Raw genomic sequence first — 21,364 nt, forward strand, 5'->3', positions numbered from 1 at the left:
AAAAAAAAAAAAAAAAAAAAAAAAAAAAATGGCACGTATATGTGAATTATCATCATCATCATCATCCAGACCTCTTTTGAGGGAGAGAGAGAGAGAGAGAAACTATCCCAAAATTTTCCCAATTAAATGGACCACACAATCTATCACCATTCAAGCCCCTGGAATCCTGACTCCACCTCACACACATACACACACACAAAGGGGGTATCAAAGTTCTTCCACTGAGCTTGATCCACTGTCACCAAGAAAAACAATAATTAACAACTTAGTCTTTAAATGGCAGAGACAAAAACAAGTGAAATATATACCAAAAACATTGAAGAAAACAAGTACAGTACAAGAATATACCAGACAAAAACAATGCTGCAGGACAATCTATCTCTCATCTATCTATCTATCCATCTATCTGTTTACAGTCAGATGTGTTAGTCGTGGTAGGGGTGACCAAAAATAAATCACCTCCATGTCACACTACCAACCATCAGACTGCACTATCTCAACTCGCACCATCTTCTCTCTTATATCTCTCCACCCAGCTAAAACAGATGAGTAGTGAAACGTTAAGTGCAGAATTCTGTCTACTTTTACACTTATCCACCTGGGATTAGGTCATACAGTGTGACCTCAGGGATAATGGGCTGAATAGGGAGGATGCCAGAGATCAAGCACTGTGGAGAATTGGCATTAAGTGACCAAGGCTGATGTATGTATGTTGGAGCTTCAATAAATAATAAACAAAATACAACTGGCTTACTCTCCCAGCTTTACGTTACACATAAGAGGAAAGTAATGTGTGGTATGCAAAATCACATGCAATGGAAGAGATGATATGGACCTTCCTTAGTTAATGAAAATACAACTCTTATTTCCAAACTTCTGGCTGGGTGAGCTTACAAACCAACTCTCAGAACCAATTACTGTACAGCTAAACCTCAATTTTATGTACTTCAACAGACCGGATAACAGATTAAACGGACACTACGATGCCACTGGACTCCTGTCGGCTATAACCAACAATGTCTGTTAAATGGGGTGCAGTTCATGTGTCTCCTACCCTTTTTACTCCAACTTGGCCTGAAACTGCCCTCTCCCCATTGTGACTGCTAAGCTGTAATAACAAACTACAGTAATACAGTACTGCACTAGTCATGAAGAAGTGCAATGACAAGGATGTGAAATAAACTGCAAAAGGGTGAAATTTTGGGCTAAGGTATTGTAAATTAGATAAGGTTTTCATTTTTAGTACTAGAATATGCTGTTGTTCTCATTTATTTTCAAACATGTGCTTGAAATCCCATCTCAATGGGGGGAATACCGAATATAATGGATTTGCAGTTTTATCAGAGCAGCCTTCCCCCCCAGTTGATCCAATATATGAGGTTCTACTGTATGTTCAAGTGCAAGGGAGAAACTATTTATTTCCTTATTTTTCTCAGTATCCGAACTTCTGGTTGAGTGCAGTTCGTCCGTCCCCAGTCTGGTGGTCAGGTGGAACCCAGATGTCATAGTTCGGGTCATCTTCGTCGTATTTTGAACGCTTCTCGGCCTTCTTCTTCACCTTCTTGTAATCCTATGGAGAGATGAAGTAAATGTGTATTAGAATTGACATACAATATATATCATCACTCTCAGCATCACCTTTACCACTGTCATCATTATCATCATCATCATCATCATTAGTATCATCATCATCACCATCACAATCATCACTGTCACTGTCATCATTATCATCATCATCATCATTAGTATCATCATCATCACCACAATCATCACTGTCACTGTCATCATTATCATCATCACTGGCATCACCATCATCATCACCCTGACCTTTTCCCTAATAAATGGGGTGAGGCAAGGTCCAGTAAACAACAAATGACTTCCTCACTCCACATCTTTCACAAATCACACTATTCCCTATCCTATCCACACTCCACACACACACTCCTCAACAGTCCCACCTCTAGTACTCTTTAATTTTCACACCTCCTCTTCCTTTTCCTTCCTCTTTTCTTCCACCAACAACAGGAGCAACCTCTTACCTTCTGCTCTGCTCCAAGGTGTGCCAGATGAGGTGGAAGTGTTGGCCCGAGTATCCTTGTCTTATTTGCATTCCTCTCTTTCGTATCCAGCGATGGCCTCTTCTCGGGACTCTGTTTTTCCTCTGCAGTGCCAAAACCGTCATCCCCAGAGGCAGCTTCATCTATGCAAACCCCCTTAATGTCTAAAGAAGCACCCTTTCCCACACCCAAGGCTTCAGGACATCCTACAGATGCCCTTTTACTGCCTGAAGCACCCTCTCTCCCATTCAAAACTTCATCACATCTTCCTAAATCCCCCTTACTGTCTGAAGAAACAGTCCCACTTACATTCATGGCTTTACTGCCCTCTGTTTTAACTCCTTTACTGTCTGAATTCAAAGTTCTCCCAGTTCTGACAGACACACTATCATTACCAACACAAATTTCTTCTATGTCTGTTTTAATGGAAGAGTGTGTCAAGTCTTCTGAAAGGTGATGTTCCAATGTTTCTCCAGGTCCAACTTGGCTCTGTTCATTGCCTATCTTTTCACTTCCTTCATTTTTCAGAATTCTTTCCCTTGATATATGACTGTTTGAATCTACAGAGGATGAAACAAGGTAAGCCTCCAAGGTTGTGATGGGCTGAGGGGGTTGTGACTGTGTGGATGTGGTGTATAGTGATGGTTGTGGTTGTGTGGTTGTGGTGGCTGATGATGGCTGTGACTGTGTGGTTGTGGTGGTTGATGATGGTTGCATGGCTGAGTTAGATGAAGGTAGTTGTGAGTGCAGGCTTGTGTTAGATAAAGATGACTGTGACTGTAAGGTTGAAGTCAGAGATGAATTATTTCCACCCGTGCGCATCCCAGCTGTTGAATACGGCCATTTTCTCAGTTCCCTTTTCTTGGCGTCTTTCTTCCAGTAGGGCTGTGGCTTGGGCAGGTCAGAATCATCATCATCCAGGCGTCTCAGTCGGACCTTGTGCTCTGGTTCTTCCTCCATGAAAATCTTGTGAACCTGGTACGTCGGCTCCTGGGAAAAAAATATCTGTTAATTGTGCAGTTGTAATCACATCTCTGGGACAAGACTACTGGCAAAATCTAGGTATACTGATACATGGGGTGGTATTCTCATCAGTTAAGGAAGCTCCCTAGCACCTTTTCCTGAGTGATTTATTTTGCTTATTACATCTTACTGTCATCTTCTGTGTTATTTAAACCATTCTGATATCACCATCATTTTGTGTAGGTCATAAAGGGTCCAATATGCTTACATCTGTTGGCCTTGGTCACCCAATGGCAGCTCTCCACACTGCTTGATCTCTAGCAGCCTCCTTATTCAGTCCCTTGTCCCTGAAGTCACACTCTATGACCTCGTCCAAGGTCTTATTTGGTCTGCCTCTTGCAGCCCTAACCTTAATGTACACACTTCTCACTTTCTGCACCCAACTGTCATTCTCCATCCTCTCCACATGCCCAAACCATCTCAGTCTACCCCTCCTCATTACAACACCAATACATTCCAGTCCCATCCTTCCTCCCAACTCCTCAATCACAATCCTAGTCCCCTCCCTCCAGGCCTCACATTCAAAGATGTACAACACATCCATCTAATCACTCTAATTTCTGTATGTTTGAGCCTGCGAATATCCTTTTCCTCTACAGCCCAGGTCTCACTACTATAATACAGCATTACACTCCTAACACATGCCGCATACAAATATCCCTTAGCATGGAGGGAGAGCCCTCTCAATGTCAGGAGAAGGAACAGCTCCCTGAAATACTGTCAACCACACATTACCCTAGCCTCAGAACTACTTCAGCTCCACCTCCAGCACATAACATGTGTCCTAAATAACAAAGCTGTTCCACACATTCAAGAGATTCACCAGCAAGAACATTCCTTTCACATCTGACAATCTCCGCAAGCACCAAAAAATTAATTGACAAACAAGACTAACCTTCGATTGAGCTGCTGGTGTTGGTATTTTTGCCGCAAGTTTCCCTGATCGGCCCTGGCTGTTGCTGTCGCCTTGGGGGGTTCTCATACTGGCTCCCTCTGTGTTGGTAACCAAGGAAAAAAAGCATAAACTATCATCATAATTCAGTGCTACCATAACACAAGGAAGCTGAACTGTTTGTAGCCACCTCTTCTGGGATTAAGGTATCTGGTTATACACAGACAGAAAGATTGATAGATGGACAGACAGACAGATGGATAAATTGATAGACTAACCACTCTTGGGTTGGTAGGGCTGTATCTCCGGCACCCCCATTGGACGTGCAACATTGGTCAGCCTTCGGAGTTTGAGTTCTTCTTTCCGCAGTTCAATCACTCGCAGCTGAGGGGAAAGGGCAGATATCTGAGACATAGGAAGTGCAGAATAAAATCTATATCTCACTCTAAGTCATATTTTACTGCTGCTGTTTAATCCCACTGTGTTTTGGTCACGCACATGTCAACCAAAGATGAGTAAATAATTGCTTTGGTGTGCTAAGGTACAGTACACATGCTTTGTAGTGATCCAGTGCCCTCTTGTGGTTGACAGCGCCTCATCAGGGTCAGACCAGGGTTCTTCCACACAAACAGTTGCAGGGAAATATGTGGAACTTGGCTACCAGCTGGGCATTGCAGCTGCTTCATTCCACCACACTGTGCCACCACCTGTAGGCTCCTTGTTAGTGCTTGTCATGGGTTATATCTTACTTTACTTTATCGTTATCATTCTTTTTTCTGTGTCTGCCCTCCTCTCTTCCCATCTTTCCTGTCACTTTTTACTGCTTTTCTTTCCTTTTCAGGTGGCTTTACATTGAGTGACAAGCCTAATGGTTTCCTGTAAGCCAGGAAGCCATTTACAATGCTGGGTGGTAACTATATAACCAACCCATAAATGTCAACAAGTGCATTGGCGGAGGGTTAGCGCCCCTCCTCGTAAAACAACTAACTCAAAGACAAATGATCTCCCATTATGGGATTATGGCGTCTGGCTAGAGATAGACAGATAGACTTATTGCAAAAGCCACCTCACCTTCCACATAACCCGCTTGTGTTTATCCGGGACATCTGCCTTGAGCCGGGACATGAAGGAATCAAGGTCGTCCTCTGCGTCGCCCCCTCTGATGGGAACAGAACCCATCGAGGCCGATTTAAACGCCTCCACAGCTGCCAGCTTCTCCTCAAGCATCCCCAGTTCATCCACCACACCCCTGTATTTCTTGAGCTGGGAGGGAAATACATGCTGTAGATGAGGATGAGGTGGAGGGATGGAGTTGAGAGGTACATGAGGGAGGGAGGAGTGAGTTGGGGGGAGGGCAGTCAAATGGTGGGCGACAGAGCGACTTGGAGGCGTTATATCCGCAGCCACTCTTTGCAGGATTAGGGCATCAGGCTATAGATAGATAGATAGACAGATAGTTCTTCATGGGCAGACCTAGGAGCATTGCCCATGGTACCTGAACAACTCCCTTGGTATATTACACTGAGACTATATTTTATTCAGTTTTTCTCTAGTTCTTTCACCTTAACTTGGCCCAGTTGAGTGACAGATAGACAAAGAGATAGACAGATAGACACAAAGATGGAAAAACAGATCAACAGACAGACAGATACAGAGAGGAAAAAATGCATACAGATAGACAGACACAGAAAGAAATGAGACAGACAGATAGACACATAGAGAAAGAGAAAAAAGATACAGACAGACAGATACAGAGAATAAAAAGACAGACAGACAGCTAGACAGACACAGAAAGAAAGACGATGGACAAACAGATAGATACAGAGAAGAAGACAGACAGATGGACAGAGCAGTAGACTCCGGCATCAACAAACCAGCGAGTCATAGGATTCTGCCGTGGTCGCTCCCTTGGCCTGCTCCATGCGCTTCTGACGTTTGCGTTGGATGTCCCCAGTCCGGTCCAGAAAGTCATCTTCGTCGGAGTCATAGTAGTCATTTTCCGCCCAGTCACGTTTGCGCCGCTCAAGGCTCTCTGAATTACAAAAAACAGATTGCTTACTATGATGTTATATCTATACAGGCAGTTCATATAATATCATCATCATCATTTAATCCAGTGTTGCCCCATCTGGAGTGTAAGAGTCTGGGGCTAGGCAAGTTAGTCCTGACAATTAAGATGAGAGTGACCAGCCTCACTCAACCCTGAGTGGCATTACATGAACAATAAACTCCAACCACTCCTTGGATATAAACATGCACGGGCTCAATCCAATTGGAGTGCCTTAATTACCGACTAAACGTCCAGGCGCCATAATTTGGTTATGTGGTAACCACCTGGCATAGTAAATGGTTTCCTGGTGTACAGGAAACCATATCATATAATAAACGGGATAAATTTTAAAATATTACGAAGCTTTGATCATCATCCACCCACTTAATATAGTGCTGCCTACTTCTTCCTTCACCTATCATTCTTTTTCTGTGTCTGTCCTCCTCTGTTCCTATTTCTCCCATCATTCCTGTCACTTTTTATTACTCTTCTTTCCTTTTCAGGTGGCTTTACACTGAGTGACAAGCCTGATGGTTTCCTGAAAGCCAGGAAACCATTTACAACGCTGGGTGGTAACCATATAACCAACCCATACGTGTTCCCTATGTGTCAAGCACCCAGTTCAACCCTAAAATATGATTACTGTGCACATAGCCATCAACTGAGCTGAAAGGGGGTTAGAGATCTTCATGAGGCTGGAAGAAATGCATTATAACTAGATCTAACCGTGAGTGGCTTGTCTGAGGACGCCCATTTTGTCGAGGAGTCTGCACGCCTCTCGAGCGCACATGACCACTACATCCTTCTTCCTGCCCTTATGTTCCACCCGAGCCACCAGAGGCCCTCCACCGGGACCTGGTACTGGCAGACTGAGGAAAGGACTTGGTTAGAATTGGATATATATGGCGTCTTACAAGGCTTATGTGAAACTTAAGGAGGTGTTTCTGTGGCTCATATGAGAGGATGGGGGAGACCGAAGATGAGATGGAGGGATGGAGTGGAGAGGTATATGAGCAGATGGGGGAGACTGAGGATGAGATGGAGGGACGGAGTGGGGAGACTGAGGATGAGATGGAGGGGTGGAGGCGGAGAGGTATATGAGAGAGCTGTGTGAGACAGGGGGAGGGCAAAGTAATGGCAGGGGACAGGGAGACATGGAGGCTATTTGTCTGTGACCACCCCTAACGGGATTAAGGTATCTGGCCATGGGTAGATAGACAGATAGATAGATAGACAGAAATACTGTATAACCATGTGTCTAATTATTAATGGATCTACAATTATTGATAACATTATGGGAAAAAAATGTCATCCTCAGGCCTGTATTTTTGTCGGGTATGGAGGTTCCCTAACACCTCTTCCCTAGTGATTTACTTTGGGACCACAGTTACTTGGTCTTTTCAACCAATATTTGACACTGTCATTCATGTCAGTGCCACCGACAAACAAACGTGATTAGGTCAAGGTTGTCAAGTGTATTAAATGCTACAAAAAGTGTATTAAATGCTACACCTCTGCTAAATGCTACACCTCTATTAAATGCTACACCTCTGCTACACGCTGATGCTGTACGAGATTACATGTGGCCAACTGTACAAATATATCACCACACTGCAAGAGATCTCCCCAGGCTGAACCTTGTAGACTGGAGTTAATTTCGTTTATACAGGCTCCAACATCCTTACATGCATCTGCCTTGGTCACCTAATGGCAGCTCTCCATGTGCTTGATCTCTGGCAGTCTCCCTGTTCAGTCCCTTATCCCTGAGGTCACACTCTACAACCTCGTCCCAGGTCTTTTTCGGTCTGCCTCTCATGACCCACCCCCAACATTAATACTTCTCACCTTCTCCAGCCAATTGTCATCCTCCATCCTCTTCATGCCCAAACCATCTCATCTTCATGCCAAACCCCCTCCTCGTCACAACACCAATACACTCCAGTCCCATCCTTCCTCCCAAACCATCTCAATCTACCCCTCCTCATCACAACACCAATACACTCCAGTCCCATCCTTCCTCCCAAACCATCTCAATCTACCCCTCCTCATCACAACACCAATACACTCCAGTCCCATCCTTCCTCCCAAACCATCTCAATCTACCCCTCCTCATCACAACACCAATACACTCCAGTCCCATCCTTCCTCCCAAACCATCTCAATCTACCCCTCCTCATCACAACACCAATACACTCCAGTCCCATCCTTCCTCCCAAACCATCTCAATCTATCCCTCCTCATCACAACACCGATACACTCCAGTCCCATCCTTCCTCCCAAACCAACTCAATCTACCCCTCCTCATCACAACACCAATACACTCCAGTCCCATCCTTCCTCCCAAACCATCTCAATCTACCCCTCCTCATCACAACACCAATACACTCCAGTCCCATCCTTCCTCCCAAACCATCTCAATCTACCCCTCCTCATCACAACACCAATACACTCCAGTCCCATCCTTCCTCCCAAACCATCTCAATCTATCCCTCCTCATCGCAACACCAATACACTCCAGTCCCATCCTTCCTCCCAAACCATCTCAATCTACCCCTCCTCATCACAACACCAATACACTCCAGTCCCATCCTTCCTCCCAAACCATTTCAATTTACCCCTCTTCATCACAACACCAATACACTCCAGTCCCATCCTTCCTCCCAAACCATCTCAATCTACCCCTCCTCATCACAACACCAATACACTCCAGTCCCATCCTTCCTCCCAAACCATCTCAATCTATCCCTCCTCATCGCAACACCAATACACTCCAGTCCCATCCTTCCTCCCAAACCATCTCAATCTACCCCTCCTCATCACAACACCAATACACTCCAGTCCCATCCTTCCTCCCAAACCATCTCAATCTACCCCTCCTCATCACAACACCAATACACTCCAGTCCCATCCTTCCTCCCAAACCATCTCAATCTACCCCTCCTCATCACAACACCAATACACTCCAGTCCCATCCTTCCTCCCAAACCATCTCAATCTATCCCTCCTCATCACAACACCGATACACTCCAGTCCCATCCTTCCTCCCAAACCAACTCAATCTACCCCTCCTCATCACAACACCAATACACTCCAGTCCCATCCTTCCTCCCAAACCATCTCAATCTACCCCTCCTCATCACAACACTAATACACTCCAGTCCCATCCTTCCTCCCAAACCATCTCAATCTACCCCTCCTCATCACAACACCAATACACTCCAGTCCCATCCTTCCTCCCAAACCATCTCAATCTATCCCTCCTCATCGCAACACCAATACACTCCAGTCCCATCCTTCCTCCCAAACCATCTCAATCTACCCCTCCTCATCACAACACCAATACACTCCAGTCCCATCCTTCCTCCCAAACCATCTCAATCTACCCCTCCTCATCACAACACCAATACACTCCAGTCCCATCCTTCCTCCCAAACCATCTCAATCTACCCCTCCTCATCACAACACCAATACACTCCAGTCCCATCCTTCCTCCCAAACCATCTCAATCTATCCCTCCTCATCACAACACCGATACACTCCAGTCCCATCCTTCCTCCCAAACCAACTCAATCTACCCCTCCTCATCACAACACCAATACACTCCAGTCCCATCCTTCCTCCCAAACCATCTCAATCTACCCCTCCTCATCACAACACTAATACACTCCAGTCCCATCCTTCCTCCCAAACCATCTCAATCTACCCCTCCTCATCACAACACCAATACACTCCAGTCCCATCCTTCCTCCCAAACCATCTCAATCTATCCCTCCTCATCGCAACACCAATACACTCCAGTCCCATCCTTCCTCCCAAACCATCTCAATCTACCCCTCCTCATCATAACACCAGTACACTCCAGTCCCATCCTTCCTCCCAAACCATTTCAATCTACCCCTCCTCATCGCAACACCAATCAATTAAATAAATAAAAAAGTACATCAAACAATCCGGCAGGTTAAGAGACTCACTCAACACTACAGCTAAATGTCCCCTTGCCAAGATCCTCGGTTCGGTATTCAGGCAGGTCGTACCCCTCTCGCTCCATCCACCCTCGTAGAGTCTTCTTGGGGTCAGCCACGTATATTTCCTCATTCAGCTTGGCAAATGGGTTCTCTCTTCCAAGATCTCCCTCTTCATTCTCCTCTTCTTCTACGGCATCATCACCTGAGAGAGAAAACATGTCTTAATTTTACGATCCTGTGAATTGGTGAGGAGGTGGATGTTTCAGGAATTGAAGAGGGGACTAGAGAGGGGAGAAAAGGAAGAAGGTAGGGAGGAAATTGAAGTGAGAGGGAGAGAGAGTAGGGTGAGAAAGAAAAACCAGAAATTACTCACCCATTCCCCAGTCAATGCCGTCACTGTGGGCTTCCGATGATGCCTTGGGGTCCTCCTGCCGTCTCCGATCCCTATCCTCCTCCTCAATCTCCCCGGTCTCCAGTTGATCCAGCTTCTTCTTATGGGCAGCTGCGGCCTCCATTAGCTCTGTGGCAGTCTCTACAGTCTCCTCCTCCTGATCCTCCTCTGGACCCTGCCAACAAAGTATCCAAACTGTCAGAAAACTATCAGGAAAATTTTTGATGTGTAGATGATCCTTTGTGACAAGTGGAAATGCTGAGTGGGACAGAGAAACAGGACAGAGCTTGAATTCTGTATTTGCTCTTAAGTTTTGGGTGACGCAAAATGCATCTTCAGGGCGTCAACAATGACGACGACTGTGGTGGTGGTGATACTGATGTTTATGATGATGATGATGATGATGATACTAATGTTTATGATGATGATTTAGATTCTTATGATTACGATGATGATGATGCTGATGATACCGATGATGATGATGATGATACCGATGATGATGATGATGATGATGATGATACTGAAGATGATACTAGTGATAATGATGTTTATGATGATGATGATGACAATGATGCTATGTAATGTCACTAGCCTGCAGTATGAGGGTGCGAGTGCTGCCGGCCAGTTTGAGCATATGACCAACGTGCAGGCGGTAGTAGGTGTGGGGTTTCATGCGGTGCTTGTTGTGGTAGGACCCGTGAGTGCTGCCCAGGTCGTACGCATAAAACCCACGTGGCTGTTCGCTGCTGCCTTCTGCTCGGTACTGGACAACGCAGTGATGTCTGAAGGTAAGATGGAAATTAGTTATCTATCTATCTATTTATCTATCAGTCTATCTTTATCTATCTATCTATGTCTTATTATCTATCTATGTATCCAAAGCCAGATGCTTTAATACTGTCAGGGCTGGCCACAAAATAATCACCTATCACCCCCATGTTTCCCTGTCCCCTGCCACGTCACTGCCCTCCCCCCCAACTTACACCCCCCTCCCTCATATACCTCTCCACTCCATCTGTTTCTCTCATCTTCGGTCTCACCCTCCTCCTCACTCACATACACACTCCTTGTTAGTTAGTTACACTGTACATAAATGAAAATAATGCCATGTATCCTCTTTGGGAATCAACATACAAATACTGAGGATGACTAAGTTAGATACTTTTTCTTTTACTCAAGCAGGGGCACTCACTCACCATCCACTCATTCAATGTAGTGCAACTTTAAGACAATTCTACACTGACTGACAAGCCAAGTAATTTCTCATAATCCAAGAAACCATACACTATGTGAAAAGCAAGAAGTAAGAATGTCGGGAGCATGATTGTGAGAAGCAGACTGAAAAAGACCTGGGTCAAGGTCATAGAGTGTGACCTCAGGGATAAGGGACTGAATAGGGAGGCTGCCAGAGAACATGAAGCGTGAAGAGCCGCCACTGGGTGACCACGGCTGACACATACAAGCATGTTGGAGCCTTTATAAACCATACAATACATTAAAGGAAAAAGATTATGACACATGCCAGCCCGTGACAGAGATGGCCACTGGAGATTCGACAAATTCAAATCACATTAAAGTAAAAGGAGTATAACACAAGGAATACCGTGACAGAGAGGGGTGCTGCATCACTATATCACACTGCTGTAGTCGGCCTAGCACGGTGAATGGTCGGGTCAGTGGAATCTCCTCGACGATGGTGCCACTCTTCAGTACCTCAAAGGAGTACTTGGCCGGGGGTAGACCACTCCAGGCCGGCTCCTGGAAAAAAGATGAGAGTAAGTTAGGCAATAATCCTCACTTAATTTCCATATTTCTCAGCTATATCGGATCAGGCTTCCCCCCAGTTAGTCCATTATCAGGAGGGTCAATTGTGCTAAAACCTCTCACCTTGTAGGGCACAGGGACTGACTTCTCCACCAGTTGCTGTGCTGGGGAGATGGAGCCCAGAGTTATGCCAATTTCCGAGCCTTCATCCTGCACCTCATCCATGTCCTTCTCCTGTACATCCTTAGCACTCTTACTCCTCACACTCTTGTTGATCTGTCTCTGTGCCCGGCTGATGAACACAGGTTTCTTGAAAGTGTCCTCTTCTTGGATCTCCGTTTTGGCCTCCTGGGTTGCAGTCTCGGAGATTTTGTGTTGACTATCAGATTCAGCTTGTGAGATCTCCATTTTGGCTTCTTCATTTGAAGTTTCAGAGTATTTAGGATCAATATTCGGCTCAGTATGATCACTTTTTCCCATACTCCTCTCTTCAAGTGCAGTTTTTGGACATTTAACTTGACTTTTAGGCTCAGTTTCATGGCTTATCTCTCCACTTTTCACTATTTTCAGCTCTTCAATTGCAATCTCAGCATGCTTGGGTTGACTATTAGGCTTGGTTTGATCAACAATTTGTCCAGTTTCCTTCTCCTGTGTTCTGCCCTGCTCCTGCTCCTCATTCTCCATTGTCACTCTCACCATTTGATCATTCGGCTCGCCACCTTGCTCTTGTTTTCCTCCGCCTTCCTCTTGCTTTCCTCCCTGGTCTTTTTTCTTGTTTTCCTTAGTCACTTTCACCACTTACACCAAACTGCTTGTCCCTGAAAATAAAAGGAATAATTAGTGCAGTACTTGGTAAATATTAAGTGGGTAAGATTAGGCTATTCAACCCCTAATGGTGTCTGTTATCCCATCTACCTTTAAGTGACCTGACCTACTGTACTCTTACCTGATATAACCTGGCCTGACCTAACCTAATTTATCTATCTGTCTATGTATTGCCGGGTGCCGTAATCCCAGAAAGGGTGGCCACACACAAATCGCCTCCATGTCGCCCTGTCTCCCGTCATGTCGCTGCCCTCCCCCCCAGCTCACACACCCCTCTCTCATATACTGTACCTCTCCACTCCATCCTGATTTAATGCTTTATGTGAGGTGTGTAAGAGAGGTGGGTATACATTAGGGAGAGGGTAGCAAAATGACAGGGGACAGGGCAACATGGAGGTGATTGCTTATGGCCATCCATTATGGGATAGAGGCATTTGGCTATAAACAGACAGATAGGCAGACAGCAGTGGACAAGGCTAGGAGCTGTAGAATCCCCCTCTCCCCTCCATATTTACTAAGTCCTACAAAAAAAAATAAAACATGAAGCAGACTTGTCATAGTGAAGATCCCTTCTAATTCATTCTGAAAACTTGTTTTTTTTTTTTTTTTTTTTTTTGGCTGATAATTAATATATATTGGTTAAATTTCCCTTTACAAATGTGATGTGATTTCTTGAGACATATCAGAGACAGCAATTATAGTTCATTTTATCAGAAATAAGTATACTGTATGGAAATACTCTGTTTTGGGAGTTAACGTTAGACTGTTCTGACAGCTTCTTCAAACCTAATCTGTCCAAATTAACCTGACTGACCTAACCCATCTGATCTACTAATCTAATTTATCTAACCTAACTTAACTACCTTAACATTGCGAAATTACTGCGAAACGGCCCTGATATCTGAAAATCTTGGCCAAGTTTAGGTGGATACTAATTCATGAAACCAGGACAAAAATTTGACGGTTCCTTCAAAACGCACAAGAAACATCAATACATCAATTACCGTTCATTTTATCTGTGTGGCTCTGCAGAGGGAAAATAATCGGTTCCTGGTGCAGGTACAAGGTGATAGTGAAGATTTCCTTAGGCCAACCAAGTACGCCCAGTGAGATGTAAACAAAACGTTTCCACTTACTGCACGTCTCGGGGGGTAGTGGTACGCAAGAATTATAATTATTTTGGTAATTTAGCTTAATTATCTGTACTACTGCCATATATTCTTATTTACTTAATAAAATCATAGTTACCTACAAACTTTTTAGCTTTTAAGAATGATATAATATGACAGTTCCTAAGTTAAGATAAATAAGTAAAGAAAATGGGTAAAGTAACTTGCTGGTGAAACTAACCTGGGTATAAATTGGGCAAAGCTGACCCTCGCTATCACTTTGAGCTCAACATTCGCGAGATAAGGTTGGTTCGTCGTGTTGCGCTCATAAATTCCATTTGCATTACTTTCGTTGTTCTGAGAAGCGACCAAACAAAAGTTTAAACCTCACAAGTGCGTCAAAATGTCGCAAATGACGGTCATTAACATTGATAACGGGGTCTACAACCCCACAACTATACCCATTCAAAACAGGTCCCGTAAAAGTCTCATAGTTACCGTGGCCAAAATTTCGCTGTGGTCATATACTGTTATACACTTTTTGGGAATACTAACAGATTTCATCTCTAGTGTTTACGTGAAAAATACTTTGGCCTCGGTACTGGAGGACGACGCCTTGACCGATCTGCAAAACAAGGTTAATATTGGACTTACCTACTTGATCCTGTACTCTGTTGTTCAGTTTGTTATCGCTATTTTCATTTGTTGTCCACTGATCTCAAAACAATGGTACAGATATGTGTTGCTTGTCATCTCACTGGTGATGGGTGTTAGCACGTTGGGGTGCAAAAAGGCGGTGTATTCCATGTTGTATGTGCAAATATTTACGCCGCTTCATTCCCTTAATGTGCTTGAGCCGCCGGAATTCTGGTGGTTCATTAATCACGAATGTATTAAATTTGACTCATTGTATGCCCTGAAGTTTTTCTTTTCTAATCTTGTACTCATTCTGAATGAATTTTATCCTCTCCACAAAACCCCATCCAGCCCCAACCCGGCTTGAAAAGCCTGCTGCTGTTACTTCCTCTGATTTGTCTCTCGATTTATCTTAAGGAGTTGTTTTTATGTCTTATATTTCTTTACCTCTTCTTACGAGTTTTCTTTATACATTGGATTGGATTTTTAGTCTTTAATTTTTCTTGCTGGTCACAGCCCGTGGGTCCTGCAGCCTGGCAGTTGAGTAGCAGTGGGTTGTAAGGCATTGGAGGGTGAGGAAGTGGTCCATCCCTGGTAAAAATAAAACCTCACATCGATGATGATGCCTTACGCTAACCCCCAGGGGTGGTGGACCGTGCCCTACAGTCCAGGCAAAGACCTAACCCTCACACCTTTGAAATGCCCGCCAGATTTGGAATCGTAGTAGTAGTTGAGGTAGCAGTAGTGGTAATAATATTTTCCACATGGATCGAGGTATGTCTGGTAGAACAGTTGTAGTAGTAGTAGCAGTAACAGTAGTGTAATAGTAATGGTATTAGCAGTAGTAATAACAGTAGTGGTAGTAGTAGCAGTAATTCCCAAATGGATTGGTGTAATGTTAGGTAGAACAGAGTAGTTGTAGTAGTAATAGCAGTAGTAGTAGTGGTGGCATACTTAATCCCCACAACCTTTGAAAGGCGCGCCAATAGATTTGTATTCTCGTCGGGTACTGCGGCTCCCTAGCACCTCTTCCTTGGCGATTTATTTTTGGATATGGTAGGTTAATACCCTTTTGTAAGTTACGCAGAGTATGGTGATATAGGAAGGATTTATGTAACCCGGAAGGGGACAGTAAGGTATAACAAACAAAAAGCGATTTATTTTGCTTATTAGCCTACACCTTGTAATGCTCTTCTGTTATAACTAAATGACTCTTCTATCACCATACACCTCATAAATAACATATAAGCTTATATTAACCAGCTACATCCAAAGATAAATCGCTTAGGAAAAGGTGTTAGGAAGGTGTGGGTGAGATACTTCACTTTTTGTAGCTATGTAAGTGCTTTATGTATATGGAATAGTTCGTGACTGGTTCTCTTTCATTTACTGATGGACCCCACATTAGTTTGTGCCTCGCTGACAGTCAGCAGGTGATGAGTGCAGGTATGTGATGTAAACAAGCATTGCATATCTGCAGTCGATGGTGTTCTCTTGGTCCAGGTATTTTTACCATTAGTGTAGGTTGTTATTTGTATCCACGCTGCCTACGTGGGCATGGCGACCATGATTTTGTCTCGACGCTTGAGTTACTCTTTACAGCTTGAGCACCTAACAGCCACCTCAAACACGAACACGGAATTGTCCTTACAATGAAAATATTGGTAGAAAATACTGAAATTTTGACTACATGTGGGGATGTACGACGCCTCCCCCTCCTAGGTGCACTGTAGCCTATATCAAGGAACTTAACCCCAAACTCAGTATACAAGCGGAAGATCTCCAAGTCCTCTCAGGCTTACGGCAGGCCCCAACCCAATTTTGAAAACCAGCCAGGACACGGATTAATTGCTGACATGACTGGCGACGCTGCAACCTGGCTGCACTCCACCCATTTTCCCTCACAAATATCGCCTTCAAATGTTAACTACTGTTGCAATAACCTCTTTGAATGAAGGAAAAGAGAAGTATTTAAAGGGTGATGAGAACTTTGAATAATTGAGAAGTAGCTAGTAATTTCTTGCTCCACCCTAATCTCTTCAATCCGGTGACATTTTTACGTGTATTGCTATCTGCAGATCTGGTTCACCTTTAGGACAGGTATTTTGAAATAGACGTTACATACAGCATTCATCAATACGTTTACTACTAAAGGTCTGCACCAAGTGAAGAAAATAACTTTGCGGTAACAAATATACAATAATACATCCAGGGACGAAGGTATTTTGGGCACTAGTTTTGGCGCCAATCAATCATATCAGCCAATCACAGCGTGCCATGGCTCAGGGCGGGAGAGGCGCGCCCCCTGCCCGGGAGTCTGAGGTTGACCGTGGTGGGGGCGGGGACGCAGGGATCTACTCCTGCATCATCTCCAGAAATTCCGGGTAAGTTGTAGTTAGAGAATATTTTTCAAATTATACTATTATAAGTAGTAGTTAAGGGAAAGCAAAAGTGTTGTGTGATAAGAAAAAGACGATAAATCACTTGGAGAATACTTACTGTAAGCCGGAGGAACGAGACATGACTGCAGGCGCTGCAATGTGGCTGTTACTTCACCCATTTACCTTGAAAAGTATCGCTTTCGAATGTAGTTTACTATCGCGATTAAGTGTTCGAATGAAGGAAGAGAAGTATTTAATGGGTGATGAGTGAATTTTGAAGTGAGAAGTGGATAAGACATATTTCATGCTTCAGCCAAACTCCTTCAGTCCGGTGACAGTTTTGTTTAATGCCATGAAACGCCATACATTAAGCCTTCACCAGTACCTTCACCATTCGTCTTCACCAAGGGGAAAAAATAACAGCGGTAACGAATAAAGTGATTAATACATTCTGTGACGGATAGTGACTGTAACCCAAAATGAAAGTTGAGAAAATTGAATGTATAGAGTAGCGTGAATATTGACGTGAAATGTATGCAGTGCGGGCGTTTTGACAGCTTCATGAAAGTACCAGTCAGCCATGTAGTCAGTGGACGTAATAAAGCAGATTTTACAAAGTATAAAGTGTTATAGGTACAGTGAGAAATTATTCAAAACAAACGTAATTGATATGTCCGCGAAACACGAAAATTGAGTTGGCTTTTTTTTGACCACCATGTAGAATGGTCGGCCATTGACGACGGACATAAGAAAGGAAGACTTTGGATAACAGTGTTCACTTTAATCTGAAAATATCCTTAACACATTTCAGATCGATTGATGGCCAGGTGCCCTTTGCAATTGCAGGTTTCAAATAGTCTTGGCGGGTCTTTGTCAGGGTCTTGGTCCATTGTGCATTTTTGGGTATTCGTTTTGGCGCCAATTCTGATGAGCCAATCACAGCGCCGTTACTGGGCGGGAAGCGCGCCCCGCCACCTGTCCGGGAAATTTCAAATTTGAATTCAGTTTTAGGTTGGCCTTGGTGAGGGTTGGGGTGTGTGGGGATCAGCTCCTGCTTTTATCTCCAGAGTAACCGAGTAAGTTCTTGTAAGTGATTTATTATCATGAATTATAAGTATTAGTAAAGGTGAAAGTAGTAAGTTTTTGACACGAAAAGAGAAGGCGAGAAGAAACTCCTACCGCAGGTACCTGAACTGTCTGACGGCGTTGCAGCGTGGCTACGTGACCACCCATTTTCCTTGAATTATCGCCTCGAGTGTTAATTATCGCGATTAAGCATTCGAATTAAGGGAAAGAAGTGATGGATGATGAGTGGACTTTCGAAAATTGAAAGTGGTTGTGAATAATTTCGTGCACCGGCCCAGCATCGTGAAAGTGCCAGTCAGCCATATAGTCAGTGGACGTAATTAAGCAGAGTTTATGAAGTGTTATAAGTACCTTTAGAAATGATTCAAAACAGACTTATGTAACTGGTATGTCCGCGAAACGGAAATTGAGTTGGCTTGATATTTGACCACCCTGTAGAATGGTCGGCCATTGATTGACGACGGACGTTATAAGGAAAATTTTGAATCCTAGTGTTCACTCTGATCTGAAAAATATCCTTAACACATTTAAGAGCCATTGATGGGCAGGTGTGATTTGCAATTGCATGTTTTAAATAGTCGGGCTTTTGTCAGGGTCTTGGTCCATTGTGCATTGTGGGTATTCGTTTTGGCGCCAATTCAAATCAGCCAATCACAGCTCCTTACTGGGCGGGAGAGCGCGCCCCGCCCCCCTGTCCGGGAAATTTCAAATTTGAATTCAGCTTTAGGTTGGCCTTGGTGGGGGGTGGGGGTGCGGGCATCAGCTCCTGCTCTATATCCAGAATAACCGAGTAAGTACTTGTGATTCTATTTATTATTAAGTATTATTAAAGGTGGCAGTGTTAAGTTTTTGACACGAAAAGAGAAGGCGAGAAGAAAACTCTCCCGGAGGAACATGAAATGGCTGACGGCGGTGCAGCGTGGCTACGTGTCCACCCATTTTCCTTGAATTATCTCCTCCGAGTGTTAATAATCGCGATTAAGCATTCGAATTAAGAGGGAAGTAATGGTGATGAGTGGACCTTCGAAAATTGAAAGTGGTGGTGAATAGTTTCTTGCACTAGCCTAACCCTTTGAAGCCGGCGACATTTTTACGATCTTGTCATCTCGAGATGTTCATGTGAAGGATAGATATTTTGAAGTAGGTTTTACACTATATAATGGATAGTATACCGGAAGTCTGCGCCGTGGAGAAAATAATTTAGCTGTAGCAAATACAGAATAATACATCCAGGGACGAAGGGTGAATATTTTGTAATCCAAAGTGAACGTTGAGAAAATCGTTGAATGTACAGGGTAGTGCGAATGGTCAATTTTTACACGTTACCCTCATCCGATTTTCGACTTTTCGTTAACATTTTCTAGTAGAACTGGTCATTCTAAGAATCTTTTCTTCTATGACATTTCTCTCGCAAACTGATAATAAACGAGTTACACGCGATTTACTTCCACCAATCACAATCACAGACGAGCGCGCGCTCTGTCCGCTCACCCGCTCACATTTGAAAGTTTGTCCCGGAAGACCAAACTTTACACGTGCTCCTCATTTTTACACGTTGCCCTCATCCGATTTTTTCATCCAACCTGAGTGTTTCCTGTTGTTTTTGGTGTGATTCGATCGATTTTGACCTTCGTTTCTATCGCAAGTCGCTAGTTTTTGTTGAACACCACTAGCGACTTCCTGTTGGAAAGGACCGGTCCAAATCAACAAATCACACCAAAAACAACCGAAAACACTCTGGTTGGATGTTTGTTATCACTTGAAATGTAATTTTTTGCGGTTCTTCCCCCTCCCCCAGGAATACTGGGGGACCTGTGGGAAACCGGGGTGTTGGGTGGGGGAAAAACGCAAAAGCGAGTGATTTCCTACTGGAACTGTTATCAAAATCAAATGAAAAACACTAAAATCCTTCGGATGAAAATAATTTTAAGCTTAGGGAATTCGTGTTTCCTAGGGGGGGCTTCGCCCCCCAGACCCCCCATGACATTAACCAAACCTCATCTAACCTAACCTAACCGAGTGTAAATAAGAAATAATGCATTTACCTAGCAGTTTACAGTTCCTCGTCTGCATCTGAAGAGCCGTCTGTAGCTGTAAACGGCAACAACAATTCAAGAAACGATTCAAGAAAAGATCGTAACACTAACCAAAAATTATTGAAAATGTTAAAGAAAAGTCGAAAATCACTAACAAAAACAATTGAAAATGTTAAAGAAAAGCCGAAAATCGCATGAGGAGTGCGTGTAAAGTTTGGTCTTCGGGGAACAAACTTTCAAATGTGAGCGGACAGAGCGCGCGCTCGTCTGTGATTGTGATTGGTGGAAGTAACTCGTTTATTATCAATTTGCGAGAGAAATGTCATAGAAGAAAAGATTCTTAGAATGACCAATTCTACTAGAAAATGTTAACGAAAAGTCGAGAATCGGATGAGGGTAACGTGTAAAGTTTGACCGTGCGAATATTGCGTTCCAGTCTTGTGTTGCGGGGATTTCTCAATTTGCTAGACATTTTGGCAGCTTATTAGTGCATTGTGGGACGAAGTGAAGACCAGTGTAAGCCAAAGTGAAAGTTGAGAAAATTGAATGTACAGGGTGGTGTGAATATTGACAGGAAATCTTTGCAGTGCAGGCGTTTTGACAGCCTCGTGAAAGTACCAGTCAGCCATGTAGTCAGTGGACGTAATAAAGATTTGATAGAAGTATGAAGTGTTATAAGTGCCGTTAGATATGATCCAAAACGGACATGTAATGGTGTCCCCGAAACACGGAAATTAGGTTGGCTTTTTTGACCACCCTGTAGAATGGTCGGCCATTGACGACGAACGTTATAAGGAAAATTTTGAATTCTAGTGTTCACTTGGATCTGAAAAATATCCTTAACTTAATAGATCGATTGATGGGCAGGTGTGATTTGCAATTGCATGTTTTCAATAGTCTTGGCGGGTCTTTGTCAGGGTCTTGGTCCATTGTGCATTGTGGGTATTCGTTTTGGCGCCAATTCGAATCAGCCAATCAGCGCGCCTTACTGGCCGGGAGAGCGCGCCCCGCCCCCCTGTCCGGGAAATTTCAAATTTGAATTCGGTTTCAGGTTGGCCTTAGTGGGGGGTGGGGTTGCTGGGATCAGCTCCTGCTCTATTTCCAGAATAATCGAGTAAGTACTTGTGATTCACTTTATTATTAAATATA

General features: G+C 43.8%; 1 protein-coding gene across 1 annotated transcript; it reads right to left on the reverse strand.

The window, feature by feature from the left end:
* Positions 1-37: 37 nt before the first annotated feature.
* Positions 38-14,080, reverse strand: LOC145417157 (uncharacterized). Its single transcript, XM_080285935.1, has 13 exons — positions 13,972-14,080; positions 12,266-12,960; positions 11,982-12,136; positions 10,971-11,160; positions 10,361-10,553; positions 9,994-10,189; positions 6,749-6,891; positions 5,847-6,004; positions 5,044-5,235; positions 4,251-4,356; positions 3,976-4,073; positions 2,040-3,047; positions 38-1,570 (listed from the first exon to the last, which is right to left on the reverse strand). Exons 2-13 carry the CDS (start codon positions 12,839-12,841, stop codon positions 1,433-1,435), a joined length of 3,153 nt encoding a protein of 1,050 aa, XP_080142061.1. The 5' UTR covers positions 12,842-12,960; positions 13,972-14,080; the 3' UTR covers positions 38-1,432.
* Between the last annotated feature and the right edge of the window lie 7,284 nt (positions 14,081-21,364).

This window comes from Coenobita brevimanus, chromosome 109 (assembly GCF_032717465.1).
Source record: "Coenobita brevimanus isolate Jiangsu-jjx chromosome 109, ASM3271746v2, whole genome shotgun sequence".
NCBI lineage: Eukaryota > Metazoa > Arthropoda > Malacostraca > Decapoda > Coenobitidae > Coenobita > Coenobita brevimanus.

Bases quoted from the DNA above. Each gene is read 5' to 3' on its own strand.
- LOC145417157 (XM_080285935.1), bottom strand. From the start codon at position 12,841: ATGGTGAGAGTGACAATGGAGAATGAGGAGCAGGAGCAGGGCAGAACA. The intron at 10,554-10,970 runs GCTAGTGACATT...CTTTGTTGGCAG, and splicing joins CTCGCACCCTCATACTGCAG to GGTCCAGAGGAGGATCAGGA. The intron at 1,571-2,039 runs GTAAGAGGTTGC...ATCTCTCCATAG, and splicing joins ACCTTGGAGCAGAGCAGAAG to GATTACAAGAAGGTGAAGAA.